Below are 26623 nucleotides of genomic sequence, written 5' to 3'. Positions count from 1 at the left end.
ACGGCCGTGTTGCGGTGTCGGGCAGGGACCGCAAAGGGTTAATAGAACATTGTAATAGAGACGTGAGGTGCATTGATGCATTATTTGTGGTTCATGCACGTCAGCGACAGCACAGCACAATTTCGATACCAGCTGGTTTGGTACCACACTGTGTCGGTCCCGTAATAAAAACATGCAACAAGCATTTCGATGCGTGTGAGGGGCACTGCTGCCTGCCGAGCGACATGGGCATTTAGGCTTAGCATCCTTCTTAGCGATTAGTACATCGAGGACCATTCTGCAGTGCAAATGACTTGCGACATTTGTTTGCAAAAAATAATAAGAACTTTTATACGTCTGACACTTAATTTATGTGAAGACACAGTTTGCGGCACACGGTGCCTAGAGCGGTAGCCGTATGGTTAGTAGGCGTTGTTACAGTGCGTGAAGCTCCATAAAAAAATAAAGGTGTCGCTTGTCTATGTATTATCCAGAGTTCCTCATCAAGACCGATGGCCTTCGCGATTAAAGATAACATGCCGAACAGTAAATATGGAAGCCACACGCATGCGCAACTGTGCTACTTTGGTTAGGCAGATCATGAGGGGATAAGACCCCCCCCTCGAGACATACTGGCATTTCAGCACTCACAGTATTGAGCAAGCAGCAAGACCTTCCCCCATCTTTAAATTTTCTGTATGCTTTAATGAGTATAGTGAGTCTTTGTATAAGCATGTCGTCTTTATAAGGGCCAGAATTCTGCAACACTCTAGGAAAAGTGATGGGGTCCCCAAGGCCAGAAGGTTTGAGAACCCCTGCTCTAGAGTGGCCTGTGAATTTACCTTCAGAGTAGCAGGCCTCTGGGGAAATGGGCCTCAAGATCAGGTTTTACACTAGGGTAGTGTTGTGCTTTTTTTCTTTATTTTTCTTTAATGAGGCAACTCTGTCCAAACGACTCCAGCTGTCATGCACACTGGGCTTCGAGCATACAGTCCCAGACTGTCCACAAACCGTCCACGGCTTCCAGTCTGACTAGCCCTGGCAGAAGGGCACGTCACAGTCACACGGTCTAGTTGTTGGGAACTGTCCAAAGTTTCATTCGAAAGACCGTGATCGAAAGTCATTCTCCTTGCTGCCGTCGTCTGCTTGTAGCTACTCGCGGATAGCACCACTACTCAGCAAATTCCTTATCTTAGTCTCCGAGATCGTGCAGCCTCGAAGGCCACGTCGCTGACACAGCCATACAGCTTGCATAGTGGAATCGCAGCGGGAGCACATTGAATGTGCTCGCAAAGCGCAGTTTACGTCACAGTCTTGCTCTTCGTGCCACTTAACCACTCTAGTTAAGCTCTCTCATTGCCTGTGAAATTTAAGCAGAATTCCCAAACAACATTGAAAAAATCACGATCATACCACGTCACTATTAACGCAGAAAGCACCCGCCATGTCCTTAGAGCTAGTGAGACCATCTACGAAAGGCAAAGGGTCTCGGGCAGTGCGCACGGACACTGTCTGCTAATCTTGCATGTCAAAAAACAAGCGCTCGAAATAGGTAACAGAAGGGATGAACATATGTGAACAGTAATATGTGAAGCTTCGATTGTATTCCATCCCGGCTACAAGAGAGAAACAGCCACATATGCAGTGGAATATGCTTCCTCGCACACCAGTTTCACTCACCTGAAAGGTGAAATCCACCTGTTTACTACATATATAGTAATGAGCATGACAGATTTCACGAAATGCATCAAGAAAAGCAAGCATGGGCGCCAGATCACTGTGCTTGTCTCTCAAATCAAACACGAAGACTAAAGCTGCAGAATTACACGGCTCATGAAAAGCTCACATGATGGCACACAAAGCACGGATGTAAGAGACGTGATAGCCGAGTGTACAATATTTCCCATCTGAAACGCGCAAAGTATGCAAAAGCAGATAGCATGTTTCATAACATGGCTGCAGACACTGCGCGCACCTTTTTCACCCATCGCCTTCTAGCTGTTTGCTCTTATCCGAGCAAAAATCTGCCGGAACTTCCAGTTCGTGAAAAAACGAATGTGCGTCTGACAACTCTTGGACTACTGGGCAGAGCTTCCAAAGCTGTCCCAAGCAATATCGAATGTGGCACAGCAGTCCCAAACAGTTCGGGACTGTCACGGACTCATAATCGAAGAGGCCCACTGTGCTTGTCTAGCATACTATCCACCTCTATGTTGCAGCATCAAGGCTGATGTTGCCAGTGACGACTGAAATATTTGGTGCCATTGTCGAAATTGAAAAGTTTGGATGAACTTTTGCTGAAATTTTTAGGCTTGCAGTGATGTAGGTGACCACTATTCTGCAAAGATCACTGACTCTAGGCGAAATTAGGTGCTCTGCCTGAAGTACTTGAATGTGCAAGACACCCAAGCTTGAACTCCGGGGCGCTTTCTTTCGAAAGGGTTTCAATTTTCTGAGAGTCACAGAACACCCCAAATGAATGTAGCTGACCCGATAATAGAAAAAGTCAGAAACCAATGACAACATGTTCAGGTTTTACGGGCCAAAGATTGAAGCCGGCGAATCCCCAGCGGCAACAAATTAGAGTTTTCTATTCTGTCCCTTCTGCCGACGACTGCTTTCTAGCATGTCATAGACTAAATGCACCGTCAACGAAAACAACAAAATAAATACCACCTTAAAAATGCACAATTTTATTTTTAACTACAACACTTCATAACAAGGCACATGAATGCCTGAAAATAACATTAATTAAAGCCAACTCATACCTGAGACATTCCATAGAAAACAGCTTTGTCAACGTGAATGAGGCTGTCATCTTCTCCAGGACAAACACCTTCTGACCATGCAGCACAGTTTCGGTGAACATACGTATGGCCTGAAAGCAAAATTCATGATTGCTGCACATGAATGCGACAATGACATGCAAAATGCACCATGAGAGACAGCGCAGCATTAACAAGGACAACCTACAATCTCTCTTCACAACTTCACTGGTGACCTGGTACACTTCCAATGAATCATTCTTTTAGATTTTAACCGTGCACATAAACAGAGCTTGCTTACATTAAAGCTTTGCGCACTGTCAATGGCCCAAGCGGCACTGCACCTACATACCACCAATCTTGGCTGGTCGTCAATGGTGGATAAGAAACGAATAGAATCAAGCAAAAGAAGTTCATACATTATACCAGCCCAGCATCCCAACTCGGCATATGTTATTTCAGCAAAAGCCCGCTCTCAAATCTTGCTTGATTGGGAGGGCTGTAGTATTTCCCTACCTGAAGGCTCAAACACTGCCCCAACATCAGGCTCTTCTGCGAAGCCCACTGTCAGCATCTCTTCAGAGCTATTTGGAGGCTTGAATTCAGCAGACAGTCGAGAGAGAGGTTTCCCCCTGCAATACAAAAAAAAAAAAACACCAAGATGATACCAGTGCAACTGTCTATGAAAAGCTTCAAAGTATGGCAAGCCTAACAACAACAAACAAATATAAAACAATACAAGACTGCACACAGTATGCTTTCATAAAGAGACAGTAAAGAGAAACACCAGATCAGTTAAGACAGGATATAGTGTTCCTTCAAAGCTCTATTTTCGTTAGTTTTGAGTACTGAGGTTGATGGATCTTTAGCTTCTTTTCTGGTTTATTCAGCCTCCTCTCACAGTAAGAGTGGCTTTTATTTGGCATTGTAGAAGTGAAATTTACTAATACCGCTCAATTTACTTTTCTCTTCAGTGTGCCTTCATTGTGTGCCTAAATCAAAGTAATGCACGGGCATTCTTGCATTCTACCACCATCAGAATGCAGCCAAGGCAGTTGGGAGTCAAACCCACGACCCTGTGCTCGGCCGCAGAACGCCACAGATCCACGTTTGTAGGTGAGAGCCTCCGCGGCTGCGGAGACAATACATACCTGGACAGCCGGAGCCCTTTTCCACCTCGGCGCAGAGGGGGCGTGGTGCTCCCTTGCAAGCTGGGGGTGCGATCTTCACTGGACGAGGCTGCCCGTTGCACCAGCTTAGCCGCCCTGCGGAATGGCTGGAAGCCCAGGGTGGGCTCGAAGCGCACCAACTTGCCCTGACCCATGGAGCTGCTCTCGCCCAGGTTACACAGCGCACACACACGCTCAGACCTGCGTTTTTAGAAAGAAAAATACAACCATTACGGCAAAGCGCATTAATGCATGCGCAGAAGGCCGCAAAAGCAATTCAGCAATTACTAAAATGTAATCGTTTACTACTTTATATTACTTTCCTTCCAGCTTTTACTATACCATTGCCCAAATACAGTAAAAAAAAACGAGCTGGCTTGGTTCTATCAGTACTCTCTCTGCAGCTGTTCACATGTTGTTTATCGCTATACAGTCGGCGACCGATTTTCCGGACTTCACGGGGACCGAAAAATAGTAAAAAAAAATCGAGCAGTCCAAAAAACTCATTCACCCTAAGAAAGAAAATTTATTAGGCATAGAGTGGCATAAAAAAATCTTTAATAATGCCCTGCCTCATGCTACGCTTCGAGGCGATCAGATTTGCTTGGAGTTGCGTAAGACTGACGTAGTCTCCCCATACAGTCGACAAGAGCGTCACCGTGTTGGCAATCTCCATTAGCGGAGATGGACATGGAGGTCAAAGAAACGAACCCCGTTACTTTTCACATGGCCTCCACGATCAGCACCGGCAGCGCACCATTAACTCCAGCCATCCCATTCGGCGTGTAGCCTACCGGAGGTGTTATCATGCTAACTCCGTAACGGCTCAGCAACTACGCACTGCCGGAGCCGATTGCGGAGGCCACGTTTCGCACCACTTGGCTCTCGCGAAGGCACAGGAGGTGGCGCCGATCACACAAATGCGAAGCCGCACACATCTCCGAGGCGCACACACCACATGCAAACAGCAACTGAACTTTTATAAAAATAATACTAACAATAAAAAACAGATTTCGCAAAGTGATTATGACGATAGTCCTGACCGAAAAAGAAAAAGAAAGAAAGTGTCATCCTCTAGAGCGGTTTGTCAGCTAGGGAAGATATGCATGGCCTCCGAGATGGGAGGATGGCACACACGTACGTCTCCCAATCTTGGAGGCTATAGAACGGGCTACTGGAAGCCAAGTCTCGGTAAAGCCCCTCCATACGCGTTTTCGATGGCCTCGAGATTGGAGGATGGCACACACATACGTCTCCCAATCTTGGAGGCTATAGAATGGGCTACTGGAAGCCAAGCCTCGGCACGTCAATGGAAAATCCAACATGGCGGCCACCAAGAACAGGTAGCGCAGCTCAGAATTAGCGATTTAGTCCGGAAAATCGAACTTTGGGGCCTAAATTCGTCCAAAAAATCTGTCGTGAAAATGCATTAGCTCTATGGGAGCCCTGACGGTACATTTGTGAAGTCCGAAATATCCAACAAGTCCGAATTTTTGGAGTCCGAAAAATCTGCCGGCAACTGTATATCAATTGCTTTTCAAAATTTTCACCAGCCATCTTCCCTCGTTTTCTTGCAAGGACAACGGCAACAATGCTGACAACTCGTTCAATATGCGCACTGGAGGGATGGGCAGTGTTGTAACACAGGAGCACCTCGCACACAAGATCGTGGTTACTGAATGCCGCAATGCTTGCTCTGGGTCCATTATGAAGTTGTGGGGATGCGCGACTCTCACGCGTCCCCTGATGTTGTTTTCCCCGCATGGCTTTATGGCGGCAGCATATTACAATAGAGCGCACAAGGGTTACGCTGCTAACGCCACCTGACGGCGGGGTTTACGTCAGGTGGCGCGCAGCAGACGCTCCATATCGCAGATCACTTTCAAGATAGGGCCAAGGCGATTGTATCGCCAAAGTGGATCATCGCAGAATACATCCTGCTTCGGTGCACTGAAACCCTTCCGCGTTGCTTTGCTGGCGAAAATCCTCTCCTTCTGTTTGCTCCAGTCCCGCACTGCAAGTTTCAGATTCTTCGAACGCCCGTGATGCGCTTTCACGCAGCAGCTAGGCCCGTCTTGCGCTAGAATCGTTCGTAAGAGAAAATTTTGACCAATCTTGATGCTGCACATATGATTGGTCAATGGCAAAAAGCACTTCGGAACGAAGATTTCCGTCTGTCTTCGCACACATGATGAACTCGGCACTTTATGGTGATAGAGCAGATGCAGAAAACGGGAAGCACGATCGAAAAAACGTACTATCGAATAAACGTACGATTCGGGAAAACGTACGATCCGTATCCGGTAAAAATTGAAGCTGACAAGCCAATTATGAGGTGCAAAGGAGGAAAACATTTTTTTCTTGCAAAACATAGTTACAGTCGAATCTGGTTAATTCGAACTGACGCTGTGGTTCCGTCAAAGTTATGTGTATTCCAATGGGCAAGAACGCTCGGTAATTTGAGCGTGAAAGCATTTGCGACGGCTAATTCGAACATAACCGCGCACTGACAATGCTCTCAGCAGCACGCCAAATCACGTGGAATCTCCAACTGGCAATGCTCCAACACTGCCATAAAGCAAAAGCTTAGGAGAGACCCCTCAACGCCGCACGGAGAAATAAAGAAAAGAGAAAAAAATTCCGCGGCAAAAATTTCCTCTCTCAAATGCTAAGGTCGCCGTTTCAGTGGCGCGCCGGAACACGCGTGTACACGCCGACGTCTCAGCCAATGCAGCGGCTGCGGTGCAGATGGCAGCAACGCGGAGGCCCAGTCCGGCCAACCAAACTGCCCACGCCGGCCAACACTCGCTTCAACGGCAGAAAACGAAACATAGGGGAGCGGGTTAAGCTGGCGCCGGGCCGGCGGGCGCGCACGGAGAGTCGAAGGTCAGGGAGCTACGAGGGAGTTGAGAGGGAGGGCAAGGGGAGCCACCGAAGCGACGGGGTTGCCGAGGCCAAATGCGCGCTTCCCTGCCGCCCTCCTCCCTCACCTTCGACACGTTCCCGCGCGCGCGTCGCCGTGCTGGCGTGGCTCGCTCCCTTCGTTCACTGCCGTTATCGGGATGCAAGAGAGAGAGAGATTGTGGTTGTGAAGACGAAGAGGCACTATCACGATGCATGCGAGCGTTGGCCGGCGTGGGCAATTCCGTGGCCCTTGCTCGCTATGTGCTTGCGCGCCGCGATATTTCACGACTCGCACCGTTCTTACGTAGCGCTATGGTGCACAAATACGTCAAAAATAAGTCCTTTTAATTCGAACAAATTTTCGGGCCCCTTCAAGTTCGAATTATCGAGATTCTACTGTATTTTCTGCTGGTGCGTCACACCCTTGGACAGGAACAATTCCTTTTGCGCACATTGCATTTTCGTTGTCTTTCATGCGAAAGATTCTTTGTAAGGCTTCCAGGCCAGCAAGGGCTTCGGCGAAAGTAGCCGGTGGGCGCAAGCTTTCGTTCTCGCCGACGTCTTCAGGCGCCTCGTCCGCCACCACCTCCGCTACGATCTCGGCCAGTCGTAGCGCCGCGAGCGGGTGGCGTCCGCCTGTTTTCGCCGCTTAGTAGTTCGCGTTGAACCGAGGCAGCGCAAAGGTCTATTCGCTCGCCGCTGCTGCCGCGCTTCGTTACTTCGGGCGAACGAGCAATGCAGAGAAGTTGCGGAGGGGGGGGGGGGATTGAGCACTGCAGGGAAGCCGCGCGGCGGCTGTCTGCCACTTAGCGCTTCACAAGCACATGAGAGCGGCCTTTTTGCACACCTGAGTGATAATTTTTCGCTGCAGAACAAATCATACGACCGCAGTTGGCCGCAATGCTGAATGTTGCTGCCAAATAATCGCATTATCCGGGAACGTATTAACCGGAATGTATTAACACGTTCCTCTATGGGGTTAAGTTTATTTTACGCGATTGCAAACGTAGGAGCCGGGATATCGTATTAAGCGGGAACGTATCAGCGAGGTTCTACTGTACTTGACACACGTACTCCTGATTCACACATTATTCCCCAATCAGAGTACTGTTTTTAAAAGCTTCGCGTGAGGCAAGCAAGACTGACGGACATGGGGTTTTCTCGTGCAAGCCAGTGAGAAGTACGTGGCGAGATACTTGTGGCGATTTCACCCCAGCGTTTCTTCAGGATTTCTCAAGCTGAGAGGCGGCCGCGGCAACCTTCTCGTATTTTTTACAAGACCCCTTTCGGGGCCACCAAAACGATGCCTCGGCGGAGCTCGCATGTCACTTGCCGTCCGTGACCCCTCTTTGCAGTTGTTATAGCAGTGCCATTCTTGAATGCCAACAGCCGCCGGCTTGTTACACGCGATCGGAGCATGCAGGAAGCAGAGTTACAGTTGTTTTAATGAGCTAACACAAACAGCAGCTGGATAGAGGAAGGTGGTGGGGAGGAGCACTGTCCTCCTCGTCATTATAGTTATCTCAGCAGCTCTGCCATCCCCCTATTTTGCTTGTTTTCGTGCAGCTCGTTTATAACAATTGTCGGTTATAACAATGGAATTTTTGTGCCACTTATAAGTGGACTCGACTGTACACGCAAACGCGTCCGGTGACAGGAGCAGGCGCTGCTAAGAGCAAAGGCCATGAAAACACAGCGAGATAGAAATGAAGAAACAAAGGCGGGCAGCGGTTGAGTGACAAAAACAAGGCAAAGGGAAACGAATGATGAGCGGGTACTGAACGCGCAGGAAGGAAAAAGGAAGCTAGGAGGGAGCCCGGAAATCAGTCAAAGTTATCTGCATGCAAAGAGGCGCTCTCCTCATTCTGATGGAGGGTACGGTGCCGCAAGGGAGCTGCTGGAAGCTGACAGCACTTTCACGTGTCCACCACTGGGTCTGCAGTTTTGCGCTGGCCATCGTATGTCACTGGACGTGTGTAATCACACGTCATGTAATCGAAGCTTTTAATGCATTGTCTATACGAGGAGTTCACTGGGACTGCGCTAATCAGTTGCAAAACCCCCAATTTCGCAAAATCAGGAGACGTATAAGCGGAGTTCAACTGTATTGAGCCCGCAGGTCTACCTGTCTGACCATGTGCTTCCGCGAAGCTGCAGTGTGGCACGGACGCGGGCGTTCTACTGTAGTTCCCGCGAAGTTTAAGTGCTCAATGCTGCGTCGCCATTTACAGATATTTGTCATTAAACTAACTAGTTACACGCAATTCATTAAACTAACTACATTGTAGACCGCTTATAACGTAAGTCGCCGGAGTCGCGAATATCTGCACTATAAGCGGTACCGCACTATAACCAAAACAATAATTTTCAAGCCCTGCACGTATGCAGAACATGTAGACCAAGCATGTAGACACGCTTTGTACTATCGTGCACACATCGCGATTACATTTTCGTCATTGAGGTGGCGAAAACAAAATCGCGATGTAGCCGGTGCTCTTCAAGCTCGACAGCTTTGCACAGAGTCAAAACGAAACAACTGTTTGCCGCAACCGCTGCGGAAAAAACCGTGACCGCTATCGAGGCGATCATGAACGGCGACCAATTCTCGGTGCTGATGGCACGCGCCCAATGCACACACCGAGTCTGAACGAATTAACTACCATTCGCTGCAACAACAGCAGTCGAAACCGCCGTCGCTATCTATGCGATCATCGATGGCGACTACGCAGTTTTTTAGGCACGCGGCCGACGCGCGTACCGCGTAAAAACGAAACTACTGTTCGCCGCAACCGCTGCGGAGAAAACCGCGGCCGCTATCGACGCGATCGTGGATGACGACTACGCAGTTACGAAAGCACGCGGCGGTAAACGCAAGAATACAGGCTTTAAAGACACAAATAGGCTCGAAGCGTTCCGGCGTTGCTGTACATTCACGTACGATTTCAACTGATGACTGTGGCGATGCGGACTCCGCCGCTTCGTTTCGGTTGGACGCTAGCACCGTTCTTGCTCTTTTGCGTCGCACATTTGCGGCGTTCCTCGCTCACCGAGCTCCGAAAGTAGTCCGAATTAACCCATGTGCAGCCAAATAACTCCGAATTAACCGATCTTTCGAATTACCGAGGTTTTACTGTAGCTCCAAACTAAATTTGCGGGACACTGCTTAAATTGACAGCGTCGCTCGCGCTTCACGACACGTATCGCGACGGGTGCACAGAAACTGAAGCCGCGTTCAGTGCAAAACGCACGGCTGATAAGCAGCCGAGCAAAAGGTTTCTCCGTCGCCTAGACAACCTACGCGCGCATTTGTTTCCGGTCGTTTGCTCCGCGTCTGATGCTCCTCCTCCGCATCGCCCTCGTTGATCTCCTCTCTGGGCGCACATTGTTGAGAAGCGTGCTCGCTGCCACCCTTGTCGGCGAGATTTCCCCGCAGAAGCCGCATTATAACCGGTATTTCGTCTCACGCGGCTGCACTGTAAGCGGTATGCATATACATGGAGTTCTATGGGGAAATTAACGGGAGTCTGAAAAGACCGTACTATATCCGGTTCTGCACTAAAAGCGGTTACGTTATAAGTGGTCTATACTGTAGTTACACGCAATTTGTTACTGAAAAAGGTAACTGAATTATAGTGAGCGTTACAGCATAACAAAAATAATAGATCAACTAAACAACTAACAACAGATGTAATTGATTACTGGTAATTGCCGTATTTACTCGATTGTAACGCGAGTTGAGTTTTTTTCCAGATTTTTGTTACCTGGAGTCGATCCTCGCATTACAATCGAATAACGAAATTCAAGTTGTCTAGAAAGTACAATGATGTACGCAATTCTAATCAACGAGCAAAATGTGCAAGTGAAAGCACGCGAGGGGACGCGCGCTTTCACGGAGAGCGAACACACGGCGCAAAGCAAACTCGACGTTTTCGTCGCGCGAAAGGCCGTCGGGGGGATGGGAGAGAGGGAGGGGAGGCAACATTTAGCTGCGGCACCAAATGCGTATCTTGCGACCGGGCGCAAGGGGAACTGGCAACTCAATATCCCATGCGAAAGGAGGAAAGCAGGAAGGCAGTGCGGGAGGAAAGGGGTGCGGCTTCTACTTTGCGCGCACCGTACCTTGAAAGCGATCTCCACATGGCTCTGACCTTCGTATGCGCTGTGCCTATGCCGCTAAGTTTCGGTTGAAGCGATAGACCACTCGAATCTTCGCTCGCTGCTGCTGCCACGCTTGCTCACGCCACCGTTTTGGCAGTGGTTGTCTGCGGTCATTGAGTGCGATCTATTGATGTTTGGTTGTGCGCGCTGACACCATGCTTGTTAATTCAGTTAGTAATCAAATGTGTCCAAGTTTATGCAGCCGATAAATCTACTATCCCTAATCCGTATAGCTCTCTACTAATTTGCTATCGCAATTGATGCTTCGCCTTTCGGGCGAAACTGCGACGTTTTCATGCATCAGGTGGTCTCACGTTGCTTTAGCAGTTTTCCTTTTTTTTGCTGGATGCAACAAAAAAGTCACGCCTCGCATTACTTTCGCGGTTTTATTTTTTCTTGATGGACGCAATGAAAAGTCACCCCCCGCGTTACAATCGAGTTAATACGGTAGTTACATGTAATTCGTTACTTACAAATGATTTCTAGCAGGACCGCATAAGAAAAAACTAAGCAGCTAACTTGGAAGCACAGCTACGAGAGATCTTTTTCTTTTTTGTATTTTAATATTGTAGTGCATGCTTCAGTGCACAGTACTCACCCTTCTGGTGACAGCTCATCTTGCTTTTCATGCGGAGATTCGCCATGACCAGGTTGATCGTAATGTGCTGTAGTAAATGGAAAAGGCCAAACAAGGAATCACATGCCTGCCAATGAAAAACATGTTCAACAGAGACAAACAACTTTTAGCATTTATACTGCCACCATGAAACTTAACCCGAACAACACATGTCTCTAGTGGCCTGACTTCAGCAAACATGGGTTGCGAGAAGTAAACATCGAGCAAAGGCTTCAGAGGAATTACGCATCAAGCTAGTCATTTCAGGGCACGCCAAACAGAAATCTCCAGCACCACCTGGAGGAGAAATGAAATGATGCTTAACTAACGTTTGTGTTTAGTATGACGAAGACTACATAATAGCAAGAGCAAGCTTTAAGTCTTTAAAATGTTCAAGTAAACACGCAATAACCACAGTGTCAACTACGTCAATTCACCTGCTTCACAAATGCAGTGACACTGGCCATGCCAATAGAGATAACACAAAGAACTTGTAATGAAACCGTAAGTCATTCACTGTAAAATACCTAACTTAATTTAGCCACGTGTGAATACTATGTAGTAGTTCACACAGCTTTGCATCATAAATTGCAGTTCTTTTTTTTTTTATTCATACAATGCTCCGCTTCAACTTTTCTGCAATAGCGTGGCCCAATGCGAACAATACTAATTAACTGCAACCTTACAGAAAAAAAATAAGCATTGAATTATTATTTCCTATTAGGCTGCTAATTGCTACACATTTGATTTGAGCTAAGATTTCACTATCCACACACCACTAGCAAACACAGCAAAAGTGAACTGGCACGGCCAAGCAAGCAAATGTCAATGGCAAATGGTTTTCCTATCAGCCACCATGATAATCACACTTTTACCATGTCTAACTTGTTTTCTGTCCCCCTCTGCCCATGAGTGCCTGCGAGAAAAACATGACTGGAAGATGTCATGCGCTGCATGCTACCCAACGGCGTATCGTTTAACACCAAAAATGAAGAACTTCAGGCTGTCACTGTCTTCCGTACTATCACAGCTTCTCTTTTCTGAGCTCTAATGCCAAGAAACTGCCTTTACAGTCCTTCATTGCCCTACAAACTCACTGTCATCGCATATTAGGGGGAGACTCACTATTCCTTAAACAGCCACTAAGCTGCTCCATCAGCTTAGTAAGTAGTACCTTAGCCAGTAAGTAGTACCTTAATGATGCATCATGAAAAAAAATGAAAAAAAAGGAAAGAAAATAGACAAAAGAAAATAAAAACTATACCACATGACCCCAAGTAGGGTATCGTCAAATGTCTGTCACCACAATCGTTCACCACCACAATCGTGTCACCACTGCAATTCAACATGTACAATCAACAAACCCAAAGCGCAGCCCTTCTGGCATTTGAAGAACCTGCTTTAGCACACTTCACAAATGCCAAGCACACGTACCACTGTCAGACATAGACGTGCTGGCTTGAGGTGTCAGCGGGGGTTGCCCTGAATGCTCCAGCTCCATATCATAGGAAGCTGGCGGCTGCTCCAACAAGGAACCACCGGGTGGCATTTGGCCGCTGCTGCCTGCCAGCGACAGCAAGCTCGGCTTCCGTGATCGCACCCTGGGCCGGCCAGGGAAGCTGTGACTGGAACAGGCACAAACACCTCTTAGTAAACTTTGTAACTTGTTCTTGGAAGCAGCACTAAAGTGAAAAACATCAAGCAAGGTTAAGAAAAGGATGCCTTCGAGAGTGTGAAAACGAAATGCTTTTGCATAATTTAGACATACAGTTAAACCTGCTTATAACGAACCTCCATATAATGAATTCCTGAACATAACGAAGTTTTTCTATTCCCCGCCGTTACTCCATAAAAACACATGTATTTGAGACCTCTACGTAACGAAGTGGCAGCGGGAGACCCCCTCGAAATAACGAATTTTCCCCGCCAACAATCTAGAGATTTCGCCCCAAATTTTGTCATTTTTGCGCGAGCAGCAACCGGAAGCACCTTCTCCGCCGCGACGGAAAGTGACGTGGCGGTGGCACGCTTGGCGCGCTCGAACTCACGGCGACTGCGAGGCGAGAGCGAGCGCACGTGTGCGAGGCGGGCCTGCATCCCTCGACCCGGCGATCTTGCCGCCGCGGGCGTGATCTTACCCCCTCCCTTCATTCAAACCTGACCCCGCCAAGCCGGCACTCTCCTTTTCCAGTTGATGTTGCCAAAGAAAAAAAAAATGTTTTTTTTTTTTCAACGTGCTGGCAGCGCCACTCTTTGGTTGCCTACGCAAGTCTCTGCGCTTCACTTTACTAACTTGACACTACGTGACACTATACGACGCTACGACGCCATCATGTCACTCGCTCTTCGTTTCCAACGCCTCGCGCTTGTGCAAAACGACACGCCTCTACGCATCCAGTACTTGATGTGACATTCCAAGGATGAGTGCTTCGACGAAAACGGAAAACGGGTGCGCATTACGATCGAGGGCGCGTTAGGATCGAGTAAATACGGTAAGGGTTTCTTTTTTCAATTTTCGTGCCGAACTTGCATATAACGAAATCCTCTTTATAACAAAGTTTTTCAGGAATTTGTCAATTTCGTTATATTCAGGTTTAACTGTATGTCATCGAAACAAAGATCACCGTGTAATGAATTTGAACTGATAAAAACTGGAGTGACATTCGAACTTAGAGTTGTAAAAGCCACAGCTAAAGAAAAATGAAATAACTTGGGGTATCCGGGAATGAGGCCACTATACTGGGAAAAGGGAACCTAGAGAATACACGAAAACGGTTTTGTGAGCGAGACAAAGCAAAATCATATAGCTCTTAAAAAGCCCAGACAGTAAGCAGCTCAAAGACTGCAATTTAGCTGAACTTGAGATGCCATTTCTCACCAAGTTCATAAACTGTCCAAGCATAAACTTGGCCCTGTGCCACTTGGCTCTTAGGACCCTTGTTTCATGTGCCTCTGATTGACGAGCAAAAGAGTGGCCATTCAGATGTGCCACAGTTGCTCAGTTGCAAAGGTCAGTAGATGCTTGCACTGGGTGACAGCGAGGAACTTGGGAGGATCGACTGCAAGCTAAGCCAGTGTTCAATTCTCGTACATGAAACAGCCAAGGTGATTTTGTAGAGATTGGTTGAACTTTCGGTACTGCAGAACAGCTGGAAGTGGGCAATCTGATGTGACTTTGGATGAAGAGCGCTCACCATCACTAATTATTCATATTCCCAACACCATTTTAAAATTTTGCCGCCAAATTCCTAACCAAGTGCTGAGGACAGAATGCTGAGAACAACCCAAGGCACGGAGAACACAACAGCCAAAAGAGAGCGTAAGTTGAACAGAAAAACTAATCGGAAACAGTAGCACTGCACAAGAACGGCAAACAATTGATAGGAGAGGCTATGCCTATTACTGAGGTCTGCCCTTCACAAATGCATACTTGCCGACCTGTGAACTTCTAAAATTCCTTAAAATATTGCAGACCCGACATTCAACAGAAAAAGGGGAGGGGGGGGGGGGATCGCACACATTTTCAGTTTCCCCTGAGCACACAACTTTTGGGGATACACACGCACTTTATTATTGAACAATGGTTTACCTTTAGACACAGCATGCAAGCAGCAGAAAACTTGGTAACAGCACAGAATGAAGAGCCATACCCCTCTAATGTCCTTTAACGACTTCAAAAGGTATGGTCGGGGACTGACGAGCAGAAAATTTTCACGACCAGCATTTTTTTTTTTTTTAGAACCTCACATAACATTTGTAAAATCATAAAATGACCCTAACTTCATGAACATCGACTGAAAATTTAGTAGAGTTGGTAAGTATGCATTGCACATTCTCCTCATGTTACAGTCAGGTTAATTTAGTGTTTGCCAAACACTCTCTTCAGGAACAAAAGCGGTGACCAAAAGGTGTTGGTCCAGGTGCTACAGGCAGCCAGGGAGCAGAAATGAATTACATAGATCGTTCGGTTCACGACACAGTTCGATCAGCATCATTTCTTGTGACAGAACACAAAGAAGTATACTTTACATTCTGTTTCAAGCAATGGAAGAAAACATGGCAGGAGCAAGAGAACAAATGTCCATCCATGAATGAAAGAGCCTTGACAAGGTATGATGCAAAAACCACATACACAGACGAACTGCTTCAGTGCATGTCCTGTAGTTATTTTCTAATCCATCGTTAAGATGCTTCAAGCTGCTCAGACGAACACAATAAAGGAACACCGCCTCAATGATAACTCCACAACACTGTCCCAAACAATGCAATACAATTTGGTTAGCACTAGCTCAACTGTAAACTTTTACTGTCAGCAGCGCAATATTAGCCACGTAATAAGCATCCTGGAAAATCAACCACACAGAATAAAGCAATGTGAAACGTAGAAAAAAGCTAAAGAGGAGATGGAGGTCAATGACAGCTTGATGACAAGGATTATGTGATACATGTGATACATACTGGACAGTCCATAGCCACTGCACTGGTTTGCACCAGTGGAGAGGGCTTTTAGGGCAGTTTCTCTTTGAAAATGTGCAGCTGGCAATGTAGGCCAGCACTGCACATTTCAGACAAAGGTACGGCCAATCAAAAATCGACATCCTTGGTTCAAAATGCATTTGACGACTCCTCCAATCTATGAAAGACTTAAACAGTCCTTGCGTGTCACAGTTGTTGTGACAGGATAATGCCTAAATTTTTCAATTTGAGGAATGTAATTTTTTATGCCAGTGCTTATGCCCAGTAATCTATTTGTAACTGAGTTGAACTTTTACAATGAAGTCACTTATGAAACGAAAATACCCTGTTTATATTCTATGTTCGTATATGCTGACATCGGCAAGAAACATTATAGATTTACTTTGTTTTATCAGTGTTTGTTATGTAGAGGCTGAACTGTATAAAGATAAAGACAACTAGGAAAGGTTATTCTTTGTTACGGAAAATTCATTGGAATCACACATTTCCTCAATAGTGGCACTCATAATGCCTTGGGGTACCACTGTTAACACTTATATCAATAAAACAGCCATATTATATTGCGATAGCAATTATATGGACACTCAAAGCGGATTTCTGCCGTCGCCGTAAGGTTCAGTATGATGTCAACGGCGATGAAATCGTCGCCGCGTGCCGTATGCTGTATGTGAGAGTGAAAGCGCGTGAGGGACGCGCGCTTTCACGGGGAGCAAACATACAGCGGAAAGCAAATGCGCGCTCTGCGCCATGCTCCCTGAAGGGCTGCAGAATTAAGCATCTCTTTCCTACTTTACAATCACCATATACATAGAGCAAACGCAACTTCTTCCGCCGCGCGAAAGGCCGTTGGGGGGCGAGAGGGAGGGAGGGGAGGCAATGTTTAGCTGCGGCACCAAATGCGTAATTATATAAAAACATTGCGATGCGAGAAGGTGGTTAAAGACTTCCGACACTGCTCGACGAGTGTCCCGTTCTGATCTCGTCGAAAACCTCCGAGCCGCCGGCACCGGCAACAGTCGCCAACGCTGCGCACGTTCGGTGCGAACGTGGGCAAAATGCCGACGGCATCGACAGCAGTTCTGCGCGTTGCTGGTGCTGCTGCATGTCCAAGTTTATACAGCTGATAAAATTACTATCCTTACTCTGTATAGCTCTCTACTAATTTGCCTGTCGCAATTGATGCTTCGCCTTCGAAAGTGCAACATTTTTTACTCCTACCTCCGTAGCTATGCGCAACCTTTCAAGTGAAGTGCTTTCTCCGTGAGCCTGCAGAAAAGTTAATTTCTCGCATAGGGAGTCGCCCTGGCCACTGTCTGCATATTTTTAACATCTGGAGAATCTAAAGAATGTTTGCACTGACTAGGCTGGTGCACAACAAATTATTTTATTTAACAAAATATAAACGTTTTTCTCTTGCCATTCAAGTAAAGGATATAACAGCACAGGTGAACAGCAGATTATAATATCTATGATCAGGTCACGCATAGTTCCTGCACTCCATTGTTTTCACCCTCACAGACACAGGCCCTGCAGTAATTTTCAACTGCCTTTCATTCGTGAGTTATCCAACTGACTTCAGACTCGCTTATGTACACTTGCAAACTATGAGATACTAATCAGCAGCTTTTGATCCCATGCTACTTCTCTCTTTACTTCTCACATGACTGCTGTCAAGTATGTGCATGCTAAAATATTCTAAAAATGTTTTTGAAAATATGTATTTATCATAATAAAAAAGTTAATCATTAGAATGCCGAAGCAAAATAAATTCGTTATCAGAAGTTCAGTGGCACAATTTCATAGAGGCGGGCACCAATAAACAATGTCGTTATCATCAGCCTATGCAAGTACATTTTCCGAAGACCTAGCTATCAACAGTTACACACAGCCTTGTGTTAGGCAACACCATCCCAAAGGTATCTAATCAAAATGACAAGGTCGCAGAGGTCGCAGAGCAATTGCCATTGGCTGGCCATTTTTCCTAAGCATACATCTAACATAATGACTGGCTGGCATCTGGTCTTGAGAACAGTACTAGTGCAAGAACATCTTTGTGAATACGCAACCACAACTATTCCCTGGCAGAAGGAAAGTTAACAGCACTCAGCAATTCCCAGCTGGTCTCCCTCCCAATTACAGACCAACCACAATGCCACTTAGCAATCGGGAACTGGTGTATCCAGCGCGACACAGTCAGTGCACAAACTTACAGCTTCTTGCGTTGCACGGGACTACTGCCATCTTTTCGCGGTCTGCCAGGGCCTCTTTTCACCACAAGTGGAGAAACCACACTGCCGCCGTTTCTGCCAGACGACACCGATGGCAGGCTGGACGCCTTGGGAGAGTCTCCAGCCTGGCGTGCGGGTGTTCCATCGCGCTGGCCTTGCCCATCATCGTCCGTGGCACCTGTGCCGCCTCCCTCGGGGACACTCTCCCCAGTTCCAGCACCAGACCGTTCCAAGGAACTGGGCTTTTCAGTCACATGACGGGGCTCTTCTTCCGCGGCACTGCCCTGCGTGCTGTCGGCCACCGCAGGCGAGGAGGCCGCGGCCGTGTGCAATGGCAGACAGGCAGCAGTGCTGTCACTACTGCCTTCGTCCGTGGGCCTATCCAGTCTTGCTTCCATCTCGACATCGGCCTCGGTGGAGCGTCCCAAGGGCCTCTGGGGAAGCAGGTTACAGGAAAAAAATTTTCGTCAGACAGCCACCCAAACGTGGTCAACAAAAGGATTCTGAGGTACATTAAAGAATAAAATGTTGATGCCCGGTTTTAATGTCATGAGGGATGCCACAGTGGAGGGCTAAGTACTAACCTTTGATCTCTCATGGTTCAATAATGTGCACCTACATGTAAGTACCTGAAGCGTTTTTTCATTCCACCCAATCGGAATGTGGTTGCCACAGAATTGAGACCGCTTGCACAAGGCATCTTACCCAAAATACCCAAGCCTCGCACAATAAGTCATCAAATAATAAAGGAGCTACACTTGCCCGAAACTTTTTAGTTTCGTCATTGTACAACCTAATGTGTGGCATTTTAATGTCACTGTGCGAGGCTTTTTAATAGCGGGTAAATTTACCTACAGGTCCAATATATTGTGTAAGCAGCTCTACCCTCCAGGAAAAATGTTCCCAGTGGACATTGTTTGCTTCATAATACCCCTTCTCTCTCCAGCTCTAACCTAAGCTAAACCGTGGTGGAAATCTATGAACGTGTGAGAAACCATTATCAAATAAATTATCTGAGCATGCTAATCTGCACTGCCCCATCATGCCATAATATCTGTTTTATACTTCAGCTCTGAGCTGCCTATATTCGAGTTGTGAATAAATAATGCTTGTATCCTAGCTCATTTAGAGCTAGGCTTAAATAAGAGTGTCACTCTAAAGGTTCATAATTGATCTCTAGCCAGTGGGATGCAATGACATTGAAAACAGTGAAAAGTACGAGTTCAACAAGCTTTCACAAGAAGTAGCCGCATCTAATCTTATTTTCACTGGGTGATGACGGTGTCTGAGCCAGTGAGGAAGCACGAAAAGGATCCTTGCATAATACCCAGGTTGCTCATATACCTCATATAATAGCAATGCAGTAGAGGAGACTTGCAAAAATTTAAAGAACTCCAGTTGCTTCACAAGCCTTAAAATGTTGGTCAACCCACTGTGTTTTCAATGCATTCTGGAGCAACTTAATTCAAACAGATAATGATGTCAAGCAATTGAAGCTTTCTGGTTTTTCAAGGCATATCAATGGAGTGAGAAACTGCTGATGAAAGGATTTACAAGGTATGAGTCGTCTAAACATTTCCATGTTAGGTGGTATTCAAGTGACTATATAACTTGACTGATAGCACTAGAAGTGGAGCCACCAGCCCAGTTACCGCATAACCAGGTGATATATTACCGCAGTATTTCTCTTACTTCAACAGCAAGTAAAATATTACAACACATAATTCGCAAACATTTACCTAGTTCTCTTGATGAACATAAGGTATTAAAGGGGCCCTGAAACACTTTTCAAACACAGTACGAAAACACTGCCGATCTATCGTAGAGGCTGCTGTGAACATGCGAGCCAAATATTATTACACTACATGCAGCAGGGAACTTACAATCTCGTGTCAAACACAGCGAAAATCTGCTTACTCTTTTTCCCGCAATGCCATCACGCAGCAGCATCACAAGCAGCTGTACCCACCAACGCTATTGGCTGATTTCATAGTCACAAGAGAATTTTCAGTAATACATAATTTCTCACTTTAAGTTACGTAAATGAAACATATATGTCTGTGATCTCAAGAAGACAGATAAATTATTTCTTCTTTGCACTGCCAGTGTACACACGACAATGCACGTAGCTGTGTCTGCTAACATGGCCTCTGAGATAGCTGCGAAGCATAGTCTACTGCAGCCACCACGGGGTGCCGCGATGAGCCCTTTCGTCACCGCGACACTCAACTTTTGGGTGGGGTTTTGCCCTCTTAGCTTCTCTGATGTGTAGCTTCCAGCGCACTAGCGGAGACGAAAAAAAGAGAAAGCCGTGCATCGGTGTGATAACTGCACTTATAGTTGAAGGTAGGTAGATAAGTAGTTAGGCGAAAACTTCATTTCTTGTCTGGCAAGGTAATAGGGTGGGCTTCAACCTGCCTAGACGTCTGCCATCAGCCACTGGGCTCTGGCGGCGTTATCGGACCGCTGGACTGCCCACAGTTTATCTTCTGGGGCTGAGCTGAGCAGCACAGCACACCAACGCGCGCGGAGGCTTCCGCCAGATGCTGTCTCCCCATTGCTACTCGTCAGCCCTTTGCATTCCCACAGCATATGCTCAAGAGTTGCTCTTGAGCAGCATAACTTACATTCATTTGTCTCGTATATCTCTGGATAAAGTATATACCACACTACTGGATTACAGTATGTCCTTGTTTGTAACTGTCGCCACTGGACAGAATGCGATTTCTTTCATTTTTGATGAGGTGGTGGATAAATACACCTCGGCATTTTATAATGTGTAGGATTCGAAATTTTTTTTTTTTTGTGGTGTGACATTAGTGAGACGACATCCTTTAATAGTGAGGCCATTCTATGATTAGTTTAAAAAGTGTTTCGGGGCCCCTTTAACAAACACTCAGCCTGAATTAAGGCCTGGCTTTCCAACCACTATGCAGCAAGTTCAAAGATTACACCCGAGTTTTCAAATACAATCAACAATAAAAACAAATTGACACTAAATTTATGGATTTCAGCAAAGCTTTCGACAAGGTTTCTCACAACAAGCGAATTCATAAATTAGGATTTGTACTTAAAATGATCAGTTATTAAAATGGACGAAGGCCTATATTTCTAACCGACGTCGATCCGTATCAATTAACAAGTCTTCTTCCCACACTGTTCTTGTTGATTCTGGTGTTCACCAAGGGACTGTCCTTGGCCCTCTCTTGAGGAGGGAGGAGGAGGAAAAGGACAAATGAAAGGCAGGAGGGTTAACCAGGACTGAGCCCAGTTGTATATCCTGCACTGGGGAAAGGGAAAAGGGGAGGGAAATATTGAGAGAAAAAGTCCGCTGTGTATATCGCCGATGTAGTAACAGTTCTCTGCTCTATATATCACAGACGGTGACCCAGTCCGGTAACTTTCAGAAATCGCAGCAGCGCTTTTGTGGCCTTTTGTAGCTGCGATATGCAATGCCACGGACCCAAGATCTTGTTCAAGGTGAATGGTTCTCTGTTCAACTAATTTAGAACTGTGCAGAGGTCATGTCTATCATTTTCAAAGGGTGGGCAGTAGCACAGGAGGTGTTCTCTGTTTACAAATTGCATATGTAAAGTCTCTCAGCAACAATCAAACTATATGTGGATGATAGTGCGAAAAATAGTTTTTTTTTTTTTTTTTGAGGCGTTCGTTAAAATTCTCTAAACTAGTGATGCCCTTTTCTTGGCATATAACACGATGGTTCGTCCTGCTTGAGAAAATGTGGTAATCATTTGGGATGCTTTTATGAAAAGAAATATTAACAAATTAGAAATAATTCAAAAGAAAGATGTTAGATTTATTTACAAATCCTATGGCCATACTTCACTCACTGAACTGCTAAGACAAAGTGGACTACCGTTGGTGGCAGATAGAAATAGCACTAACTGCTTAATAAAACTACTTTTTTTAACTTTAAATGACCATTAAAACAGTGATGTCTCGAGTATTCTTACTTGTCAAGCAGGGCACTCTACAAAAAGCAAGCACTACCTATCAATTATCCCACTAACAACGCGAACAATTGCTTCGAGAACTTTCAAAGAACAATGGACTGGAATAATCTTTTAGATCAAACCATAACACAGGATTCTCTAAGAAGTTTTGAAATGAAGCTTCCATCATGACCTTTTTGCATATGTATTTAGGCTCTCTTTCTTAGTTTGATTTTCCTTCCCCCATTGTTTGATTATGCTTGTCACTGTGTCAATGCCAGCCAATATCTTATGGGTTAACCTTTCTTTCTACACTGTGTTTGATTATGCTTGTCAATGTTTACTACTCTATTATACCACTCTGCAAAGAGATTGTACGAGATCAAAAATAAGCACAACATCAACCAGAAAATGGGCTGAACGTAAGCCTATGACTCTCACGTAAACATGCATGGCTACCCAAAATAATTATGTAACCACTGATAACCCATATGCACACGGTGTAACTACAACTAAAAGTTTATTCTGTCTGAGTGCCTGCTCCCTATGCCCAGCAGGTCGACGACTCCTAAAGAAAATAATTGCTTCTGTCGCTCGTTTTCTGTTGCAGACGAGTTGGTTAGTGGAAAAAGTAGCCAGAATTGCCCCTCAGATATGGTCTCGCTCTACGTGGAGACTGACTCCAGTAATCCTAAGATGCCCACATACTCGGGTGCAAGTGACAAAGATAACTGAACAACAAGCTCCTGAATTGAATGTGCAACTATAACTATTCAACTTCTGTTCAAACTTTGGAATACTGGCACTTCTCTACCATTCTTTTTAAGTAAAGGCTGTTAAAGTCCTTGAGCTCAAACACAGGGGCCAGCATAACTTCATCATTCCGGGATTATAACCAGGCCAATTACAATGGATTAAACACGCAATTAGAAGTCTTTTTCAATGAACATTTTCTGCCATCTTTCACTTCATGGTCCGTGAATGAAAACTGGATGCATTCTAAACGCAAAATATTAGAGTTAGTCAACAAGTATGTGTTGTTAATTTCTATAGCAAACGATAAAGCTAACCCTTGGTTTACTAAACAACTTCGATCGCTACGAAATAAAAAGTAACGCTTGTATAATACTGTGAGAAGTAATAGTATGGTTTCTTATTGGGATAAATATAAGGAATGCCTTTAAGCTTATTGTAAAGAAATTGGTGCTGCCAAAGGGAAAATTACTTTCAGGACTTGCCCTCACTTATCAGCAACAATCCTAAGAAATTCTGGAAAGTAATTTGCCCTAATAATTCTACTAGACACATCGCAATACACAGTGCAAAACAAACTCCTGTTTCTGATGAACACTGTCCAGTTGCTTTCAAAGCGTATTTTTCCCCTGTTTTTACACAGGAAGATTGTTCCAATGTGCCGTTTGTTCCAGAGCATAACTTTGCCTTCAAGGCACCAATCATCATCACTGCTGAAGGAATAAGAATCTCTAACATGATTCTCAGTCTTAAGTTTCTACTTCATTTGGTATTGACAACATAAACTCAAATATGCTAAAGAATACTACAGGTATTTCTAGTCGCATTCTGTGTCTCATTTTTAACCAATCATTATCATCTGGTGAATTACCTAATGACTGGAACGTCGCTAAGGTCGTTCCTCTTTTCAAATCTGGTGACAGGCACTCACCTCGGTAATTATCAACCTATTTCGCTAACATGCATATGCTGCAAATTGCTTGAGCACCATACCTTCAGTTATGCTTTGGCCATGTGCTCCGCTGTTCGCATTTGATTTGACGCTGATAGTACATTTAGATCAATAAATGTCACTGTCTGCCAATTCATGTACCTGTGCACACGTCACAACGCCTTCACAACACACTCAGTTTCTGCACATACATGGTCAAACACTGGCAATTAATTCATCACTGGCTCACGCTATTGCACATTAGAACAATTATCCAGACCACATCGCATCCATGTCCAAACCGTGAAACATTTCACGATAACCTGAATACGCTCTTTCATAATACTGTATAATGATGTTCCACTATACTTTTTGTAACCTTTATTTTGTTACCTTTTTTTGATGTTCACTTTTTTGTTCTGTTAAAACTGTTAACCCCTTACTCAATGCCCTTCTTTGGGCCTGTAAGGTATTATGAATAAATTAGTTCAACCAACGCTACACCTGTGTTATCATCATGATCCCGCAAACCATGAGCTGTGAATGATAAGCATGTAACATAATAGAGCAAGAAAACCTTATATCATATTGGCCTAGACATGCATTGTAAAAGTGTACTGCTGGTCCACAGGCTCACGTGCAACTGACAAAAACTGCAACTCAGATGACTATAAGAAAAGTGTCAAATGAGCCATAAAGCTTTCGGCTTGTGCGCTCTCTGCAAACAACAACGGCAAGAAAAATTCTGAGATGAGAGAGAATTAAAGAAACTGAGATGTAAATTTTCAGGCCCTTGCACAAGTCTGTGCACTTGAATAACACAAGCAACTGTGTGGCATCACAAACTTACTTCAGGAGACATAGCTATAGGTAACGATTAACTTAGCAGTCCAACGCATTTGCACACAGGATACAGGACATCATAAGAATGTGATGCTAAACTATCAACAACAAAAGAACAATGCTCAGGTAAGTTTTCTTTTCATTTTAGACATTACTAATACGGGTGTACACGGCGCACGTTCGATCGTGATCGATCCCGATCCGGATCGAAATTCTCGATCACGATTGGCTCACTTGCGCATGCTACTAGAGTGAGCCAATCGCGGTCGAGAACTTCGATCCGGATCGGGCTCGATCGCGATCGGAAGTGGCCGTGCGACACCGGTATAAAAGACGTTTGGTCGTCGATACAGCAATATTCACACTAATTTGACGGTTCATATCGTTTTCATTAAACTACATTTTGCTAAAGACAAGGGTGTCGTAGCTTTTTCAAACACAGCACACCTCGAGATACCCAGAGACTGACACTCGGAAGAAGGCGGCTAAGAACTTCGCTTACGTGCACCACCAATGCGCGCGCTGTTTGTTCTTTTTTTCTTTTTTTGGACAGTAAGAAAAACTGGAGCAGCTGTTTATTTCGCTCACCACTCGGAATAAAGAGACTAAACAATTCTAGACACACAGGTGTATTCTTAAAGAATATCCTACAGCGCGCTCCTAGAATCTCCTGAGCTTAACATAAGCAATCATCTTATTTCGCAACGCAGCGGCGTCGAGCTCGACACCGAGAAAGCTCGGCGCTCCACAGAGACAAATGCGCCGCAAAGCACGCAGGTGCCGAATTTCTCCCCTAGAAGGAACTTAACGATTACATGCGCACACACCTGTTTCAAGCGGAAGAAAGTTTTGCAAAGAGAAGACAAAGACGGTTATGTTAATTAGCTGGTGCTCGTTAATTGCCCTTTGCCTCGAACACGGACCAATTTTACTGCGAAAATATGCGAGAGAAAACACACGGCAAAGTGAAGCACTAACTGTCAAAACGAAAACAGTGCTAGGAAAGATAAACTCGTGAAATGGCAGCGCTACCAGTAAATGGAAAAGCCCGACGGCCACTAGTGGTCAATATGATCATGGACGGCGGTGTCCCCTAAAAGCGTGCTTCACCCAGAGCCACCGCACTATACGCGCGAGATGTACTAGGCATCAGGACGCCGCTCAGCCCGGGAAGAAGCTGTATAGAAATCCCGGCCTGGAGCTATGTTCATATCGTCTTCTAGCACGAATACTGCGATGAGCGGCACAATGACGCGAGGTGCCGAAGGGCCGCAAACAATCACGCATGCGAAGCATTCAGGGGCTGCTAGCTGTGGCGTACACAGAAAGGGGGAACAGGTCAAACTCTCAGATCGAAACCGCAGCATCGATGCGGGCGAACAGTTTATCGATGCAACTACCACGGGGACCTGTCTGACGCCACGCGTTGAGCATGGTGCTAGACGGGACGGGACCGTAGGTTTCGGCCATGATGCCGACCGAGAGGCCCGAAGAACGACCGTGGACTGACGGAAGCCGCAACACAGAGCACAGACACCGATCACACTCATGCACTCACCGGGCAGTGTTGCTGCTAGCGCGAAGACGCTCAACATTTGGTCCGTAAAAGTGCACAACACACTGCGACCTTGATTTCACACCGCAAAAAATAAGTACTCGATATCCCAAACACTCAAAATATTCCAAGAGATCTGCGCCATGTTTAGCGCCAGCAGCGCCGATTTTCCGATGAGGCGGCCGATTCCCAGCCTGACCAGAACCAGCGTTGCCAGAAGCACAAAGCGCTGTAACAACGGAATAGTTCACATTGATCTGTCAAAATGCAGACTCGTTCTTGTGCAGCTGCCG

At 45.8% G+C, this 26623-nt stretch overlaps 2 protein-coding genes across 2 annotated transcripts in view; one reads left to right on the top strand and one right to left on the bottom strand.

The window, feature by feature from the left end:
• Window positions 1-26623, top strand: part of LOC119455526 (uncharacterized) — a 582670-nt gene that overhangs the window by 300180 nt on the left and 255867 nt on the right. The gene's annotated exons all lie outside the window — the stretch shown is intronic.
• On the bottom strand, window positions 897-26623 carry LOC125946248 (histone-lysine N-methyltransferase 2C-like). Its single transcript, XM_049668852.1, has 8 exons — window positions 26334-26623; window positions 18278-18729; window positions 13026-13216; window positions 11574-11640; window positions 3896-4114; window positions 3261-3376; window positions 2748-2857; window positions 897-1339 (listed from the first exon to the last, which is right to left on the bottom strand). The coding sequence occupies exons 2-8, from the start codon at window positions 18691-18693 to the stop codon at window positions 1319-1321; spliced, it is 1140 nt and encodes a 379-aa protein (XP_049524809.1). The 5' UTR covers window positions 18694-18729; window positions 26334-26623; the 3' UTR covers window positions 897-1318.

This window comes from Dermacentor silvarum, chromosome 6 (assembly GCF_013339745.2).
Source record: "Dermacentor silvarum isolate Dsil-2018 chromosome 6, BIME_Dsil_1.4, whole genome shotgun sequence".
Taxonomy (NCBI): domain Eukaryota; kingdom Metazoa; phylum Arthropoda; class Arachnida; order Ixodida; family Ixodidae; genus Dermacentor; species Dermacentor silvarum.
The sequence above is the reverse complement of the archived record's forward strand: the minus strand, read 5'-3'. Positions and strand labels throughout refer to the sequence as shown.